Source organism: Manis javanica, chromosome 4 (assembly GCF_040802235.1).
Source record: "Manis javanica isolate MJ-LG chromosome 4, MJ_LKY, whole genome shotgun sequence".
Lineage (NCBI taxonomy): Eukaryota > Metazoa > Chordata > Mammalia > Pholidota > Manidae > Manis > Manis javanica.
Window position 1 is genome coordinate 93,133,629 of NC_133159.1, and position 20,590 is coordinate 93,154,218.

The 20,590-nt window shown below is 36.6% G+C and overlaps 1 protein-coding gene and 1 pseudogene across 2 annotated transcripts in view; one reads left to right on the forward strand and one right to left on the reverse strand.

The window, feature by feature from the left end:
* Positions 1–20,590, reverse strand: part of SLC25A24 (solute carrier family 25 member 24) — a 54,227-nt gene that overhangs the window by 15,609 nt on the left and 18,028 nt on the right. For both annotated transcript variants that reach the window (XM_036998406.2, XM_036998405.2), the window contains exons 4-5: positions 7,957–8,068; positions 1,947–2,105 (exon numbers count right to left, since the gene is read on the reverse strand). In XM_036998406.2, the coding sequence (XP_036854301.1) occupies positions 1,947–2,105; positions 7,957–8,068 (271 nt within the window). The remainder of the gene's footprint in view (positions 1–1,946; positions 2,106–7,956; positions 8,069–20,590) is intronic.
* On the forward strand, positions 8,092–20,586 carry LOC140848936 (DNA-directed RNA polymerases I, II, and III subunit RPABC4 pseudogene; annotated as a pseudogene).

Sequence of the window (20,590 nt, forward strand, 5' to 3'; positions counted from 1 at the left end):
AGAGAACACATAATCAAAATTAAAATTAAGATGAACATTCATAAGACAACATGAGCCAAATTGTACATTAAGCTATAGAACATCCTTTGGAATGTGAACAGGTTCAGTTTAAGAAAAATTTTTAAAGGTACTGCAGGTACTATATTATCCCTCCAAGAAGTAATACCTACATGAAATATAAATGGGTCTGGAAACAGCTGGGTGGTATGAATATCAAAGCCACAGATACCGGGATGCACATGGCCTCACACAAGAAGCAAAAACTGTACCAGCTATGGCTGATCTCAAGACCACTCCAGGCAATAAATTCAGAGGAAAATGTGTCACCTCCTGAGCACTGATGAATTATTACTTGGCTCATACTACAGATGTGATAGCTATTAAACTATGAGACCTTATGATTTACTTTATATACAAACTGCTTAAATCTAATTAAAAATAATTAAGGAAGTCAGAAATTCTTCTGATTGTTTCAACTTACACAAAATGAGTTACTACTAAAAAAAAAAAAGAAAAAAGATGGGAGAGGCTGAAGACTAAAGGTCATCCAGAATTGTTAAACTATCTCCTATGTCGATTCCCTGATCAAGTCACAGTAAAAACTATGGACACCAAAGGTCCAGGTGAGCTTCTTTGGTAGGTCTGCAACACTGAGCATACTGTCACACATCAATGCCAGGAAAGTAACACATCATGGAGAGAGGACAACAGAAACTATGTATTTGTTACTTCTCCAGACCTGGCCCTATGCACTTCTTCCTTGGCAGATTCTAATCTGTATCTTTTCCCTGTAATAAACCATAAACATGAGTGTAAAATCTTCTAGTGATTCTGTGAGTCCTATTAAATTACTGAACCTAAAGGTAGTTTTGGGAACCCCCTTGAACTTACAGGAACTAATATGTACAGATAACCATTTTATTTTAAATAAATTTTACATTGAAATATGACAAAGGAAAAGATGAATGCTTATTCAAGCTCCTTCAAAGTCAACTTAGTGTTGTTTCTAAAGAAACACACCACACCAATTCCTCCTCCTTTTTCTTTAAAGCATTATCTTTACCCCTAGATATACACTGAGCCTCAGATACAGTCTGAACGGATGCTAATTTAAAATATTATCAGACATCATTTTGTACAGAAATCTAAGGACAAATATAAAACATGTTGATCACAGGTATAACCACACAATTTTCAAAATATTTTTTAAGCAACCAGTATATTCCAATAGGGTGTTCCAGTGTATCTGGCATTTTCACATACCTTACATCATTTCATTCTACTGTCCTTGTTATATTCTTATTCCCACTCCAGAAGAAAGGAAAATGAGACCGCAGCATTTATGCAGTATAAGAACCATGAGCTAATTTAAGGATAATATGAGGATAAAATTCTCACCTCACTGTGGTACTGTGAGTATTAAACAGGTTGCCAGAATGAGCACCAAATAAACTTTAAATTCCTTTTCAATCTGACCAGCCAAAGCTACACTTTAGTAAATAGTAAAATCAGTATTGAAATCCAGGTCTTTTTCTGTTAACCTCGCTTTAGAATAATTTTAAAAATTACATCCTGGTTCCAAGATTCTAGATTTCAGAAATATTCTACTTTTGCAAAAGTACATAAAAATAGAAGGAATATATAAATAATTTGAGGAGAACCCTACAATAATGGCTGGAGACCTTTTTCTAATTAAACATTTTTCAATTAAACACAGACCACCAAACATTCAAAGTTTATCACACACATACCAACAATTTAAGATTTGGTAAAACACTGAAATACTTACATGGACTGAATTTAGGGTAATACCAATAAAGTAGAGACTTTTTTAAAGGTATGAAAGACCATTACTGAGAAGTTAAAAAAATTTTTTTCAAAGCATCGTATTTCCCATTGTTTTAAAATATTTAGGACAAACTTAGATACAAGCTCATGCAGTTCACCTGCATCATGACTTTGAGGCGGTCCAAAGGGGCGGTACTGGTTCGAGAGACGGCTCCCGCGATGCCTCCAGCCAAAAGCTGCCGCCACCACTGTCCGGATTTCTTTTCATCTTCTGTGAATTCATCCGGAATTGTTAAACTATCTCCAATGTCAATTCCCTGTAAAAATAGAAAGAAGATTGCCATGATCCTTCAATTAAAAATAGATCATTCCAGAAGGTTGGTTTGTTTTGGAAAGAATCATGTGTTATTTTGGAGTTAACATATTATTTTATAGTATATTCCTTAGAAAGTATACTGAACCAACCTGAGCATATAAATTCACTCATTTATACTAAATGAAGTGCAATATCAGTTCATAAGACAGGCTAATTAACAGTAATTACAAATTTATAAAGCCAGCAACTACAACTTTCTTTCTTAATAGATTTAGAGCAACTTTTCTCCTCTTGGTCTAAGTCAAGTGAAAGGGAGGCATGTTGTCAGATGTAGTGAATCCTTATTAGCTACAAAAAGAAATGAGTTCATCAATTCCTGAAAGATACTCAAAATTATACCATAATATATGCTTTTTTTATCATTAATCTACACTTACATGATGAATATTATGTTTACTAGGCTCTCCCCTATACCAGGTCCCCCCTATAAACACCTTTACAGTCACTGTCCATCAGCATAGCACAGTGTTGTAGAATCACTACTTATCTTCTCTGTGTTGTACAGCCCTCCCCTTTCTCCCACCCCCCAATGCATGCTAATCTTAATACCCCCCTTCCTCTCCCCCCCCCCCTTATTCCTCCCTACCCACCCATCCTCCCCAGTCCCTTTCCCTTTGGTACCTTTTAGTCCATTCTTGAGTTCTGTGATTCTGCTGCTGCTTTGTTCCTTCAGTTTTTCCTTTGATCTTATACTCCACAGATGAGTGACATCATTTGGTATTTCTCTTTCTCCGCTTGGCTTATTTCACTGAGCATTAATACCCTCTAGCTCCATCCATGTTGTTGCAAATGGTAGGATTTGTTTTCTTCTTACGGCTGAATAATATTCCATTGTGTATATGTACCACATCTTCTTTATCCATTCATCTATCAATGGACATTTAGGTTGCTTTCCAATTCTTGGCTATTGTAAATAGTGCTGCAATAAAAATAGGGGTGCATCTGTCTTTCTCAAACTTGATTGCTGCATTCTTAGGGTAAATTCCTAGGAGTGGAATTCCTGGGTCAAATGGTAAGTCTGTTTTGAGCATTTTGATGTACCTCCATACTGCTTTCCACAATGGTTGAACTAATTTACATTCCCACCAGCAGTGTAGGAGGGTTCCTCTTTCTCCACAGCCTCGCCAACATTTGTTGTTGTTTGTCTTTTGGATGGCAGCCATCCTTACTGGTGTGAGGTGATACCTCATTGTGGTTTTAATTTTCATTTCTCTGATAATTAGCAATGTGGAGCATCTTTTCATGTGTCTGTTGGCCATCTGTATTTCTTTTTTTAGAGAACTGTCTGTTCAGTTCCTCTGCCCATTTTTTAATTGGGTTATTTGTTTTTTGTTTGTTGAGGTGTGTGAGTTCTTTATATATTCTGGACGTCAAGCCTTTATCGGATCTGTCATTTTCAAATATATTCTCCCATACTGTAGGGTTCCTTTTTGTTCTATTGATGGTGTCTTTTGCTGTACAGAAGCTTTTCAGCTTAATATAGTCCCACTTGTTCATTTTTGCTGTTGTTTTCCTTGCCCGGGGAGATATGTTCAAGAAGAGGTCACTCATGTTTATGTCTAAGAGGTTTTTGCCTATGTTTTTTTCTAAGAGTTTTATGGTTTCATGACTTACATTCAGGTCTTTGATCCATTTTGAATTTACTTTTGTGTATGGGGTTAGACAATGGTCCAGTTTCATTCTCCTACAGGTAGCTGTCCAGTTTTGCCAGCACCATCTGTTGAAGAGACTGTCATTTTGCCATTGTATGTCCATGGCTCCTTTATCAAATATTAATTGACCATATATGTTTGGGTTAATTTCTGGGGTCTCTAATCTGTTCCACTGGTCTGTGGCTCTGTTCTTGTGCCAGTACCAAATTGTCTTGATTATTATGGCTTTGTAGTAGAGCTTGAAGTTGGGGAGTGAGATCCCCCCTACTTTATTCTTCTTTTTCAGGATTGCTTTGGCTATTCGGGGTCTTTGGTGTTTCCATATGAATTTTTGAATTATTTGCTCCAGTTCACTGAAGAATGTTGCTGGTAATTTGATAGGGATTGCATCAAATCTGTATATTGCTTTGGGTAGGATGGCCATTTTGACGATATTAATTCTTCCTAGGCATGAGCAGGGGATGAGTTTCCATTTGTTAGTGTCCCCTTTACTTTCTCTTAAGAGTGACTTGTAGTTTTCAGGGTATAGGTCTTTCACTTCTTTGGTCAGGTTTATTCCTAGGTATTTTATTCTTTTTGATGCAATTGTGAATGGAATTGCTTTCCTGATTTCTCTTTTCTATTGGTTCATTGTTAGTGTATAGGAAAGCTCCAGATTTCTGTGTGTTAATTTGTATCCTGCAACTTTGCTTTGTGTTGTTGTTGTCATTTGTTTCTATATATTCCTTGATCTCTATTTTGATTTGTTCATTGATCCATTGATTATTTAGAAGCATGTTGTTAAGCCTCCATGTATTTTTGAGCCTTTTTATTTTCTCTGTAGAATTTTTTTCTAGTTTTATACCTTTGTGGTCTGAAAAATTGGTTGGTAGAATTTCAATATTTAGGAATTTACTGAGGCTCTTTTTGTGGGCTAGTATGTGGTCTATTCTGGAGAATGTTCCATGTGCACTTGAGAAGAATGTATATCCTGTTGCTTTTCGATGTAGAGTTCTATAGATGTCTATTAGGTCCATCTGTTCTAGTGTGTTCTTCAGTGCCTGTGTGTCCTTACTTGTTTTCTGCCCTGTGGATCTCTCCTTTGGGGTGAGTGGAGTGTTGAAGTCTCCTAAAATGAATGCATTGCAGTCTATTTCCCCCTTTAGTTCTGTTAGTATTTGTTTCACATATGCTGGTGCTCCTGTGTTGGGTGCATATATATTTAGAATGGTTATATCCTCTTGTTGGACTGAGCCCTTTATCATTATGTAGTGTCCTTCTTTATCTCTTGTTACTTTCTTTGTTTTGAAGTCTATTTTGTCTTGATACTAGTACTGCAACCCCTGCTTTCTTCTCACTGTTGTTTGCCTGAAATATGTTTTTCCATCCCTTGACTTTTAGTCTGTGCATGTCTTTGGGTTTGAGGTGAGTTTCTTGTAAGCAGCATATAGATGGGTCTTGCTTTTTTATCCATTCTATTACTCTGTGTCTTTTGATTGGTGCATTAAGTCCATTTACATTTAGGGTGACTATTGAAAAATATGTACTTATTGCCATTGCAGGCTTTAGATTCGTGGTTACCAAAGTTCAAGGTTAGCTTCTTTAGTATCTTACTGCCTAACTTAGCTCGCTTACTGAGCTGTTATATTCACTGTCTGGAGATTCTTTTCTTCTCTCTCTTCTTATTCCTCCTCCTCCATTTTTCACATGTTGGGTGTTTTGTTCTGTGCTCTTTTTAGGAGTGCTCCCATTTAGAGCAGTCTCTGTAAGATGCGCTGTAGAGGTGATTTGTGGGAAGCAAATTCCCTCAGCTTTTGCTTGTCTGGGAATTGTTTAATCCCGCCATCATATTTAAATGATAGTCGTGCTGGATACAGTATCCTTGGTTCAAGGCCCTTCTGTTTCATTGCATTAAATATATCATGCCATTCTCTTCCGGCCTGTAGGGTTTCTGTCGAGAAGTCTGATGTTAGCCTGATGGGTTTTCCTTTATAGGTGACCTTTTTCTCTCTAGCTGCCTTTAAAACTTTCCTTGTCCTTGATCCTTGCCATTTTAATTATTATGTGTCTTGGTGTTGTCTTCCTTGGATCCTTTCCGTTGGGGGTTCTGTGTATTTCCGTGGTCTGTTCGATTATTTCCTCCCCCAGTTTGGGGAAGTTTTCAGCAATTATTTCTTCAAAGAGACTTTCTATCCCTTTTCCTCTCTCTTCTTCTTCTGGTACCCCTATAATACAGATATTGTTCCTTTTGTATTGGTCACATAGTTCTCTTAGTATTGTTTCATTCCTGGAGATCCTTTTATCTCTCTCTATGTCAGCTTCATTACGTTCCTGTTCTCTGATTTCTATTCCTTCAATGGCCTTTTGCATCTTGTCCATTCTGCTTATAAATCCTTCCAGGGTTTGTTTCACTTCTGTGATCTCCTTCCTGACATCTGTGATCTCCCTCCGGACTTAATCCCATTGCTCTTGCATTTTTCTCTGCATCTTTGTCAGCATATTCATGATTTTTATTTTGAATTCTTTTTCAGGTAGACTGGTTAGGTCTGTCTCCTTCTCAGGTGTTGTCTCTGTGATCTTTGTCTGCCTGTAGTTTTGCCTTTTCATGGTGGTAAAGATAGTTTGCAGAGCTGGTACGAGTGACAGCTGGAAGAGCTTTCCTTCTTGTTGGTTTGTGGCCTTCCTTTCCCCCTTCATGAGGCGCTGGGTTCTCGCAGGTGTGGATGTGGTCTGGATGTTTCCCTGTGTCTTCTCGTCTCTATTTTAGGAAGAGTTGTCTTTGTTATATTTTCATAGATAAATGTGGTTTTGGGAGGAGATTTCTGCTGCTCTACTCACGCCACCATCTTGGCTCCCCCTTCAATATATGCTTTAAATGTGTAAATAAAAGTGAAATAAAACAATGTATGTGAATATCCCTAAACTCCTTCCTATACAGACTGTGTATAAATATTTTTATAAATTTGACTTGTCATTTAAAACATGAGTAGATTCTATCTAAAATTAGGTAACAGGGAGGTATTGTTTAAAATGATCCATCCTCTAATCTATTCTAAACATTCCTATAGATTACAAATATTGCTTGAGAGAAATGAAGTTTAGTATAGTAACATTTGTATAATTTATAATCTAAATGATTCTGGTATAAAAGATTATATAAGAATGTAAGTACAAGAAATTATAATAAATAACATTCTCTTTCTTAATTTTACTATCAATAAAACACATACACAGTTGTAGCCTCAACTATCTCCAAATATACAGTAAGGATTTGATTATGTAAATATAACTTCACATAAGTAAAAAATGTATCAGGACAACTGAATTACTAATAGGTTTTATTTTATACTCACAGTTGAAAAGGCATTGAACAACAATAACTTTACAATGGTCTATGTAAGTTTAGGCATTATTACTAGTGGCAATGTGAACTCTGGCTTCATTTGTGCACATAAAATTTACTGAAATCCATGACTAAGCATAAAAGACAAGCCCATTAACAACTCCTTCAAAGAGTCATTGTGGGTTTCAAAAGTGGATTGTTCAATAAACTGAACTTTATTTACACCAGTATATTTTAACAGAGTATTAATGAAATTCATTAAAAGGTGACCTTTTTGAGGACTACAGACAGACGAGTGTGAAATGCTAAGTGGATTGAGCCAAAGACTTTTTAAATCTTTAATGATCATTATTTTAAGAAACTTATGCCAGAGATAAATCTAGTCAGGTGACTAAACAAGGAAAAAGTTTCAGAAGGAGGCTCTGGCCATTATCAATGGCTAAGGAAACAGATCCTCAGCAAGCATGAAGTGCTGAGATAATTGAGGCAATATAGTATCTATAAGAAGTCACTTCCCTATGGTAGAATACCTAAATGCCAATAAAAACTGGACAGTGTATTTTCATAAGATTTTGCAGGCAATACCTCTTTCAAGTTTTGAGAATGGAAAAAGTAAGTTCTCAAACATCTGCAATGTTTATGCATCTTGGAGTTTCTTAAGATACTCTGACTATACACCTAACAGGATAAGCAGAACTTGAAAAGTTAAGGAGCTGGTGGAACTTGAGCACCGTGGCCTGTGTTACAGAATGCTCTCAGGTAATTGCCATGGCTGACAGCTCCAAATAGGCATGAATTAATGTAGATAGTGTACTTACCGTAGAATGCTTCCAGAAACGGACAATCTCCTCAATGTCTGTAACAGGATTCAATAAGAAATAGTCCCTCCATTCATTCCAGTCTACTGTCATTGTCCCATCAGCATCAATGCTGAAAAAATAAAAGAAGCTGATTAATGAACATAACAAAACTTATAAATAAAACTAACACTATTGGCCATTTTTCAGAATAGCAGTTTCTTTTCCAACTCAATATTCTTACTAAGTTTAAAAAATCCCAATTCACAATAATAGGTTATTGGAAATGGCAGCAAGCATTTGATGGTCCGTTAGATAATTTTAATCATTTAGATGAAAACAGACACTGAAACTACAGCAAAATCTCACTAAAGACTATTTTTGGCACTCTGCCAAATTCTAAGTTAATAACCTATCAAATACTAAAGCTAGAAGGTAGAGATTGGGAGGTAATAATAAATGGATCTATGCTAGTTTTTTCTTGCACTGGTTCAGGAAGAAATTTCTTAATGTTCTGTTGTAACATTTGGGTGTGATTTTTGGAATATACCCAAAATACGCTATCAGTTTCCTACTCCAATTTCCTCTAAGCTAAGAAAATTAGCAGTGACTGTTAAAAAGTAAGAAAGAAAGAAAAGTCAAACTTAGTAACAGGGACTTTTGAATCTTCAAAAATCCTGGTACCTCATCTTCAACATTTAAAATGAGTAATATTATATAGCCTTAGATATTTTTCATTAACTTTTTGCTTGTTTTACAAGTTTCTTGGCAGTAATGCCATTTATATCTGTTTTTTCCTAAGACCAAGTCTGACCTGTGCCACGATTTGGGCCATTTTGTTCCATTTTGTTCACTACTGTATTCCAAGCACCTAAAGTGGTTGGTGCAAAGAAGGTGCTCATTTATTTGTTGAATTAATGCATATATCTGAAAAAAGTTTTGGACTGTACTCTAAATTGATTATTTATTCTATACTTTGTGTGAAAATCACACATAAAGATGGCAGTCAAGTCAAATTCAATTTTCAGACAATTATTGTCATGTTTTCTTAAAAAAGGGCCACTTTTAATTTTGATCTGAGTATACAAAAATCACAAACTTCCATTTGTCCCAGTACACAAGTATTAACATTTCATATTTGCATGACAGTCCCTGATACTACTTATAACACTATTTTGGATTGCAGTATTTATAGCTCTATTTTTATCACTATTTTCTGTTTTAATGCATTCGTTTATGGTTTGACCCTACCCCCTCCCACCTCCCACACATTCACACATGTATGGGCATATTCCACAAGGCAAGGTTTTTTGTTGATTTTGTTTACTGACATGACCAAAGTGTCTGGAACAGTGCCTGGCACGGAGTAAATAATAATGAATAAATGAATTTCAAATTCTGTAGCTTACAGCCACAAAACACTTAGTATTGGCGAAGTTCTTAAATAAGATAGTCTCACAATGGACTTAAATTGCCTTTCTCTTCAAATTACTAACGAGGTTGAACATCTCCAGTACCATATTCATTTGCTATTCATGTTTCCCCATGTGTGAAATGCCTGTTCATGTCTTTTGCCCATTTGTCTAATGGGTTGTGTGGCTTAGTTATGTACAGTTCTTTATATAGCAGATTCCAATCCTTCAGGTTATAAATTAGCAAATAACCTTCTCTTTGTCTTTTCACTTTGTTTATGGTTTCCATGAATAGATGCTCTTCATTTCAATAAAGCTGAAGTTATCAATCTTTTCATTTATGGCTCCTGACTTCCATGTTTTTCTTAAACTGTTCCAAGATGCGGTGACAGCCATAATCTGGAAGTGCGAGTAGTTTTGTTCTGAGCCTAATAATGAACACCCAGAAGGACGTTCAGCCCCCAAAGCAGCAGCCAATGATATATATATATGTGGAGAATGTCACACAGAAAATGAAATAAAATCTAGGGATCCAATCAGATGCAGAGAATGTGGATATAGAATAATGTACAAGAAAAGGACTAAAACATTAGTGGTTTTTGATGCTCGATGAAAGATAGAATTCAGAAGAATATCTTCGTTTGCATTTGTGTTTGCTGTTAATGTGTAGCTTTTGATTTGTGTACTTAATGAATGCAACTGTATGCACATGATTTCATATTGCATTTAGGCATCAATAGTTTATATAAAGAAATTATTTTTTGTTCAACTACATGATTTATAATTTAATTTTATTGTATATGTAATCTGACACACAGTGAAGGTTAAAAGTGCTTCCCTTAACCACCCTTTTAAGCAAAAACTAGAATCATCTGGGACCCTTGTTAAAATTGAGTTTTTAGGGCCCTCTTCAGGTCTGATTAAGTTAAGTTCCTTGGAAATCATTGTTTTTTGTCACCAACTGTTAATTTCAACATCATTTTGTATAGATTATACCAGTGCACTGTCAGTGTACATACATTTTTTGAGTTGTGCTTTTCATTTGTTAGTTGGCATAGTCGTTTTTGTATTTTATATAAATGCTGGATTATTTTTAAAATCTTGGGCAAGGAAGAAAAACTGTAATGGTTGTTTTCTATAAGGCAAAATCAAGCCCAAGTAAAGTGAGTAAGGCAGACTATTAAGGCTGGGGCAGTTTCTCAGGTATAATTGTTCATTAACATATAAAATTCTGTTTTCAGGATACACACTGAATTATTGGATAAATGTTTAAAACTTTTGCCTTAAAACTTATGGATACTCAGATACTCCATCTGTTCCAGGTTTCCATCATTATGGAATGACATGTTGGCCTCCCTAATTTGTTTTGAAGGTTACATATATTCCAGCTTTATTAGTAGCTGTTGTGTCTCTGACATTCAAAACCATTATGCTACTTTTTTTAAAAACCTGTATTCCTACTACCATCCTTGAATACTAAGTTCTATAAATTTATTACATGCTGTATAAAGTACTACCATGCTCAAATTCTTAAAGAGTGTTCTCTTGGTCCCGGTTTTCCTTTAGCTGTGGCTTTCATTTTTAAATTCTGCTACATTCTTCTTGATCTTGTCCTTCTTAGACAAAATAGTACCCATAAATATATCTTTTATGATAGCCCTCTAAACAAGCCCCAGCACATTGGATAATGTTGCTCACACCTGTCTAATTTCATCATAGGTCCTCTGCATATCAGTAGTTCATTGATATTGTTATTTGGTTAACTAGACAGTGGTTTAATGGAAAAAGAATTATCACTGGAACTCAAGACTACAATTTCAGTCATTCACTTAGCTGTTTCCCCTGCATCTGTAAAATGGAAGTAGTTTTACCTCTTGCCTACCTGAACAGTTTTAAGTAAAAATAGTAGAATAGATATAAAATTGCTTTAAAAAGACTCTTTTGAATAGTGTTTGCTAAATACAAAAATCATTAAATCTGAGCTTAAAGTTAACATATAAGTTATTTCTTAGTAAACTTCTTACCAATGACTATGGACTTGCAAGTCCATGAGCAAAGCATAGAAATTTGTTCAGATCTAGCCCTGCTATTCAATAAATAGCCGGTTCACTTAAAAAAAAAAATAAATAAAAATAAATAAATAAATAAATAAACTGTTCCCTACACTGAGATAAGGACATTTTCTGTTTTCCCCCTTGAAGTATTATGGCTTACCTTTCACATTTAGGCTGATTTTGTGTGTAGTCTGAAGTAGGATATAACTTCCGTTTTGTCTGCCTGCATAACGAGGTGCACCAGTCCCATTTAGTGAATAGTCTCTCCTTTTCCCAGTAATTTGCAAAGCTACTTCTTTTTTGTGGCAAATCCCAAATATGGATGGGTCTGTTTCTGGAGAACTATGCTCCATTTTTCAACTTGTCTATTTGTGCAGCAGTACCATTCGCTGTCTTAATTATCAATTAATGACAACCCTTGATATCTGATAGGGTAGGTCTCCAGCTTCTTATGGCTCTTTATGAATATCTTGGTTATTCTTGGGGAGTTGCTCTTCAATATAAATTTGAGATTCAGCTTGACAAGTTCCTCCAAAAAAAAAAAGTAGGCTGTTTTTTTCCAATGGTATTGAATCATGATTATCAATCTAGAGAAAAGGTACATCATTTCTGTAGCATGTCGTCTAATGAAATTCTTGAAGTTGCTCTTTTAAAAGTATTGAGCATAGTATATTATGCTTTTCACATACCACTGATTTGGTTTGCTAATATGTTCTTTAAATTATTTACACTAATGTCATAAAAGATATTGGCTTATAATTTCCCTCTTTCATTAATTGTCTGCTTTGGTGTTACAGTTATATTGACCTCACAGAATGGGCTGGATAGTGTACTTCACTCTGCAAATATCTATCTGTTCTTTCATAGTTTATAAAAACCATCTCAGGATAAAGTTTTCTTTATGGGAAAATTTTTAATTACTGATGCAATGTCTTTGTTAGAGTACTATTGGCTATTTCTTCTTTATTTAGTTTTGGGAAATCATATTTTTCTAGCAATACTTGTATTTCACATGTTTTCAAATTTATTGGTCTAAAATTATATTTTATTATACTTGAAAATGTCCTGATGTGTCTCTTTACATCTCATTTCTCTTTTTTTCTTCATCAATCTCTCCAGAATTTTGTTTTTTTCCAACAACCAAAGTTTGGTTTTGTTGATCCTCTTATTGTTTCTCTCTTTCTACTCCACTGCTCCCCTAGTTATATCCTTCTTTCCACTTTTGCTGAGATTATTCTGGTATTTCCCCTTAATTCAGCAAATTAATTTTCAGCCTTAATTCTTTCATAATATGAGCTTTAAAGCTATAAAATCTCCCTACATACCACCAAAGCTATACCTCATATGTTTCAATATGTTATATTTTCATTTTTTCAAGTCAAAATATCTTTAAATGTCCAGTATGACTTCCTCTTTAACCCATAAGTTACTGAGAATATAATCACTTAAAAAACTGTAAGAATTTCTAAAGCTCATTTGTTATTGACTTCTAAATACATAGTACTCAAAGAAGATTGTGGTGACACTTCTTCGAAAGGTGTTGAGCTTGGCTTTATGGACTACTGTGAAATCAATTTCTATACATGTTCCATATGGACCAGAGGAAGAACAGGTCTTTTTCCTTAATCTTTTGGTTCAAGTTTCTACTGTATGCTTATTAAAATCAAGCTTCTTATTTATTTAAATCTCTTCTGTCTTGACAAAACCTTTTCCCCACTTCATCTACCAAATACAGGAAAATGTATATTAAAATCTCTCACTGCTATGATAGATTTGTTGATTTGTTACTAGGATAAAAATCTTATATCTTTGTTGTGAATTTTCAAATGTGATGAACTTTATTTCCATTAATGCTTTTGACTGTATAATCTTATCTGATATTATATAGCCACCCCAGCTTGCTCTTCAGAGGATTTTCTTTTACTTTTGCCTTCATCTGACAATCTCTGTGTTCTGACAAAATTTATATTAATTTTTATTTTGATATACACTAAAAAGTCCACCAAAAGTAAGCATCATAAAAAATATAATATAGTTTCATGTTACTATAAGGTTAATAATATTTTTCAGTGTATTTCGTCACAAAAATACCATGAAAATATTGAAATTTGTAAGTACCCACCAGGTTGTATACTAAACTGAGAAAATCCTGACTGGTCAGAAGGCAATTACCGCCTAACTTACTTTTCTCCCACCCAACGTCTTCCAGGAAAGATAACAATTTAACCTGTCCCATTTGAGAATGGAGCTGAAAGGAAAACAAGGCCTAACATTATTACAGGCCACATCTGGTAGGGTTTTATTGCACTTGAACTTATGTCGCCCATCTCATCTGCTTTCTACTTGTCTCATGTTTTATTTCTTCCTCCTTTCATTTCTTTGTTGGCTTGTCAGAATTTCATGCTCTTTATTTACTTTGTTATTCCATTTCTTCTCTCCCTGGCTTAAAAATTATGTATAGTCAATACCCACACCTCCAGTGATTTATCTTGAAATTTTTCCATTTACATGCGGCAAAATCTAAAATTATTATTTACCCCACTCGCTTGAATGAGAATTTTAGAACTGTTTAATATAAATTATACTCTCCTGACTTACATACTACTATTGCCTACTATTTCTGTTGTCCTTTTCTTAAATTCCACAAATTGGTCATTATCATTACATTCATGGCTGTTTCCAATGCACTATGCCAACAGCTCAGAGACCACGAGCTAGGAGACAGACACCAGCAGTCTAGGGGGCATCCTGAGAGCCACTGCTTGACCCATTCCCCGAATACACTTTGCAAATGCTTCCATGTGCACACATGTCCTTTCCTCCACCAAGAATGTCCTTCCAGCCACCCTTTTTCACTAGCCTAATTTCTACCCAACTTTAACACATTGTTCAATATTTTCTGAGGCACACTATTGCCAAGTGCTAAGCACAGAACAGCTAACAAGACAGATGTGGTCTGTGTGCTCAAAGCTTACAGTGCAGTAGGAAGAACAGGTACTAAGCCATAGTGAGTAAGAGCTAGTATTCACTGAGCATTTGCTAGGCATTGTTCTAAACACTTCATGTGTAAACTTATTTAATCCTTAAAGCAATGCTACATACTTACTATTGTCTCCACTTTATAGACAGAGAGAGGCTAAGCATTTTGTTCTAGGTCACAGGGCTAGTAATTAGAGTGGAATTAAGTATTTCAACCAGGCATTCTAGCTTCAGAAACTATACTTCTAACTACTAAACTACAGAAATAAGCCCATGGTTAGAACCTGCAAGAACCTTGAAACAGAGAAACAAGTTGCATAAGGAAAGAAAACTGATGTACAGGGGCTATTTTAGATAGGGCGGTAGATCTCCGAGGTAAAAACTCAAGGCTGGTAAAAGATAAGGGAAGAGTTTAGTCCCTTAGGCAGTGGGAATTCCAAGTAAAAGGTTCCAAAGTTGAAACAGGCTTTAGTGAAGCTAAAGACTTGAAAGAAACATGGCTTGAGCGCCGTCAACAGATTTCTCCCATGCCTAGCTTAACTTCCTCTTTGAGGCACCACAGGCCAGTCCCTGAGAGAGTAGGAGGCAGGATAAAAGGGTAAATATTTATAATAGTCACTGTAGGGAATGGGAGACAAAGATGGCCAGGAATAGATATGCAGAGCTTCATCTCCAAGGTCTGATTAAGAATAAAGGCTGTACACTTTAGGGGTACTAATCTGTATTTCATTTTTCTCCAGAAATGTTTAATAGCCCAAATGATGGGACAAAGAGGGCAACTGGTAGGATGCCAATAGACTGAGGGATGGAGGGAAAGCAAGTAGAAGTGGTGAAAGTAATTGGATCAAGAGATTGTATCTCTTTCCTGGCAGGTGGAAATGAAGAAAGGCTGGATATCTGCAGTCTGAAAGCAGTTATGGGAGGAACAAGACAGTATAAAACCTGAAGAAGGATCAGAAGGTAGGAAGCAGGTGTTTATGACTTCAGGTTATGATACAAACCTGGGAGGGAGTGGATTGCCAAAGCAAAATGGAGATGGAAGTGCTGGGTGTTAAGGAAGGCAAGGAACAGTAAAGCGAAGGCAAAAGGTGAGTCACCAGGTCAAATACTAAAGCTGCCTAGGACCTAGGGTACAGAGAAAATCCATTTGATGGGTGCCAAGGTCCTCAAAAAATGTTGAGACCTAGAAATAAGAAAATGAGAGGCAAGAAGGATGGGAATGAAAGCCTACAAGAAAAAAAGATTTTTTTACTCGAGAGCACAAGATAATGATGTATGTGGTACATATATTCCAGAGAAACCATCTATTTCAGCTACTCCCCACCCATATCTTCCACTGAAAGAGTAGGACTAGGAGGCTCTAGGCCAACCTGGTGACTCCTATGTCATACTCGATGAAAGTGCAGGGAGCTCTTTCAATCAGCACCTTTCAGATTCTCTCCATAAATTCAGGTTTTAGACCCTAAGAGACAGCGAGACGGCAGAACAGAAGCTGACATTTGGAGGTATATGAATCACACTGATGGTTAAGCACTCAAGGGAAGGTCCATGATTTTCACTACTAAAAACCCTAATCACATTCTGCCTTTTAAAACATTGGCAGATAATAAAAGATGCATACATTTGTCTCTGCCCCCAGTTCTTGGTACAGAGCTCCTAAAACCCTTCTAAATTCCCAAGTGATAAAGTGCACTACAAGAGCATCTTTTGTTCTAATGGGGTGACTCTGGGTGGTCTCCTGGATGGCTTCGAGATGGGAGCTGGTCACCAGAAATACCAAGCCATGATTAGAAACGGATTTTTCAGCCCTGTCTTTCCCCTCCAGCACTTCTCCAGAGAAAGGAGAGGGGCTGGAAATGGAGTTAATAACTGATCACGCCAACATGCAGAAGCCTCCATAAAAATCCCAATTGCATGATTTTCAGCTTCCAGGTTGGTGAACACGTCCACACCAGAAGGGTGACACACCCCAACTCCACAGGGACAGAAGTCTTGCACTTGGGATCCTCTCAGACCTCACCCTACATATCTCTTCATCTGGCTGTTCAACTGCATCCTTTATCAAATCCTTTAATAAGCTAGTAAACATGTTTCCCTGAGTTATGTGAGCTACTCTAGTAAATTAATCAAAACGGGAGGCAGTCATAAGAACTTGATATCTAGCCAAGTCAGAAGTTGTAGGTAACCTGGGGACCTACTACTTGCGATTGGCATCTAGAGCAGGGAGCAGTCTTGTGGGACTGACCCCTTATCCTGATGTATCTGACACTCTGTCCAGGCAGATAGCGTTAGAATTAAGTTTGTAGAACACCCAGCTGGTGTTGCAGAAATGCATTGTGGGGAAAAAAAACCCATGCGTTTGGTGACCAGAAGTGTCTGAAGTGTTCTGTGAATAGTAAAAACACATAGGAGGGAAAACTGAGGTTTTTCTAATAAAATATATTCTAGTATTTACTGAAGAAGAAATTTTCAAACATTTTCATTACCCCAAAAAATAACCCTGTCCTCATTATCAGTCATCCATTACTCCTCCCCTGAATCAGTGATATCCTCCAGCAACCACTGATCTACCTTCTATATTTTACTGAAAACGTGTAAGTATAAACCTCCAAAATACAAAAGAATATGCAATTCATTAGTTATCAGGGAAATATAAACTACAGCCATGATGATACCACTTCACATCCACTAAAGTGGTTAAAAATCAAAACAGAAAAAGTGTTGGGAAGGATGTGGAGAAACTGAAACCCTTATACATTGCTGCTGGGATTATAAAATGGTGCAGCCACTCTGGAGAACAATCTGGCAGTTCTTCAAAACGTTAAACACAGTTATCAGACAATATAGTTGCAATATAATGAGTTATAAGAAATACACATTTGGTCATTCATATGACCAATTATTTATTTCCCAGGTATATCTGGTCTTCATCCACAGATTCGGAACACACTGCAGAGTCTTAAATGTGAAATGGGTGTTTTGTCATGTCAATGAGAGACTTTTGGACTCCACTCAAAAGTAGGGCACTGGAGGTTGAATCAGCCAATGGCCAATAATTTAGTCAATCATGACTATGCAACAAAGCCCTCACAAAAACCCTGCAGAAGAGTTTATCACTCTCTGCTCTCTTGGATCCTGCTTATCTGTTGGAGAGAGAGCTTCTATGCTTGGGGAACCAGAATGCTTCCACGTGCCACCGAGCCAGGTCCCAAGCTCCACAAGGATAGAAGCTCCTTTATTTGTGACCCTGTCCCATGTATCTTTTCATCTGGCTGTTAACTTGTATTCTCTATGGTATCCTTTATTAAACTGGTAAACCTAAGTGCTTTCCTCAGTTCTGTGAGCAAATTAATCAAACCTACGGGGGAGGTCATTGTGATATAGGGCAGGGACCTGAGACAAGCATCATGATTAACTTTCCAAACAAGCTGAGATATAAACAGTAGAGTTAGAACAAGAGAGATTCCATCTTATGGCTAAGATTACATTTTTTAAAAAAACAGCAAGTTAAGAGATAAGATTCCTAATGTACTCTTTGGTAAACAGAAAATAACTCAACCCACTTTGAAGAAAGGCAAACAGCCTTAACTGACATATATTCCCAGAGAGAAGCCATCATCCTCGGGAGGAACTGGATCAATAAATTTCTTGGGTTAAGTTTATTTTCCAGAATTAGCTGGAGGACTGATGTTAGAGGAGAGGAGACACAGTGTCTCTCACCAGAAATAGGCATCTTGAGACCACTTGACCAGTCTATTCCTCCTGGCCCTTTGTCACATTCCTGAAAATGCTTAAAAGAGGGAACCCCCAGTCTTTTAGGCAAACCTCCTCTCTGAGGATGCCCACACTTTTTCTTTAAGTGCATACCTTTAAATAAAGCTTTCTCACTGCTCAACTTAATTGCATTTTGTCTTTGCACTCTTCCAATAGTAAGCATCTTCATTACTTTGTTATTTCATTCTATTTTCTAGACTTTAGCACAAGCCTTCACTCTCTCTGTCCTACTTCAGCTTTCTTGCTCTCTTCTCCCTTCAAGGCAGCTGCTATTCTGTTGCTCTTGCTTTGATGAATTCCTTCCTTACCTATACTCTTCTGACCTGCTTGAGAATTCTTTCTCATTCAGAGTCAAGAACTCTCCCCCGTCCAGGTTGAGGTTTCACCTGGTGTGCAGGGAGAGACCTCCCTAGATGCAGCTGCCCAACAACAATTGGAACCCCCCAGTCTGTAGCCAGTAGATCAGAAGCACAGGTTAATCGCCTAGGGCTTATGACTGGCATCTGGAGTGGGGCATGGAAGGCAGTGTTTTAGGATGGAGCCCTTACCCTGGGGAATCTGGTGCCGTCTCCAGGTAGATAGCATCAGAATTGAGTTGACTTCTCCAACACACTGCAGGTGTTCAAGAATTGCTTGGTGTTATGTGTGGAAAGACCCCCTCCCACATGCTTACACACAGTGCCATTGGGTCTGGGAACCTGAAAGGAGTTATATTACTATGACTGCTGTGTATATACTATTTATTATTGCTGTTACATTTGAAAGAACACATCGTACTAGTAATTCCATTTGAAAACATATGTTCTCATGAAAACTTGTACATGAAAGTTCATAGCAACATTATTCAGAATAGCCAAAAACTGGAAACAACCCAAATGCCCATCTTTGATGAATGGATAAACAAAATGTGATATGTACTTATAATGGGATATCACTTGGTCTAAAAAAGAAATGAAGTACTGAGACATGCTACAATGTGGATGAACCCTGAAAATGTGCTAAGTGAAAAAAGCCAGACACAAAAGGCCACAGGTTGTATGATACCATTTTTTACGAACTGTCCAGAACAGACAAATCCATAGAGACAGAAGGTAGATCAGTGGTTGATGGTGGCACACAGCGGAGGAGGAAAGAATGACTGATAATGGGGATAGGGTTACTTTTTTGGGTGATTAAAATGTTCCAAAATTAAATAATGGTAATGGATGCACAACTCTGTGAATATGCTAAAAACCACTGAATTATACACTTTAAAAGAGTGAATTTTATGGTATGTGAATTGTATATCAATAAAGCTGTCATAGAATACATATAAACACAATTATATAGCTACCTTTAAAAATTCATCCCTTTGCATGACCAATGGTCTATTCTGGAGCTTGGGTTTGGAATTTGTATCATTCCTAAAGCTATCAAAAGGGATACAGGCATATATATGATCTCTGGCCTAAGATTTAGAGAAAAGCCCTCACTTTCTTGGAAGAATATGAGTTTATAAGTAGAATACATGCCCCATATCCCACCGTCCAAATGCTCTTTATTGCCTTTTCATTTTTTTACTTTCAGTTCCTTAGGAAAGCTTTTCTCATGCAGTGTTAACAAAAGTAACACCGTGATCAGCTCTGAGACTTGAGGCTTTCCTACTGAAGGATTGCTTATAAAAGAAATTTTGAGCAAATAGGAGGAAAATGCTACTGATGGCAGATATAAAAGTAGATAAATTCAATAATAAAGCCACTGAGAAGAAACCTTTTAGATAATGTTGAAGACTAAAAATATTCACAAGAAAATAACGTAACTGCCCTCTTTTGTTTTCTGTTTTCTTAAAAATATTAGCCCCTGTAGTGTGTTTTTAACAAAAGAGTCTTCAAGGATACTTACAGTTTAGAGATTATTGCTCTATCCTGGGAAATAAAACATTAAGCCATAATAATAGCTGAGCTGATTATCCTGACCAATTATATTCAAATTGGTGTTTCCTGTAAGTTTAAATTGGTGTTTCTTTTAAAAATTTGAAAGTTTAAGTCAGCTAGGAAAGCTTTGGAATTTCTCCTGTGTCCAGTCACATACGAATTAAATAATGTGATGAACATCATTCATCTGATTCTTGACATAATGAGTTCCAGAAACCAAGTGGAGAAAATGGCAGCATAAAACTCTGAGGTTCCTTCTCCATAGATTTAATACCTTACTACCATTCCACTTCCCCTAAGGCCTTGGGACAGACTCCAGTTTGAGATTACATTTCCAGTTCCCGCCCTTTAGATGTAGGTGTACATCCAAAACAAAAGGGAAGACAAAGGGAAGAAGGGTACTGAACACATGTAATGAGAACAGTAAGGTGCAGGAAGTTGCTTTAAGGCACACTTACAACACAGATCTCTAATGCACGATATTAAAATTAGAGTTAAAAAAATTATCAATAAAATGAAGAGC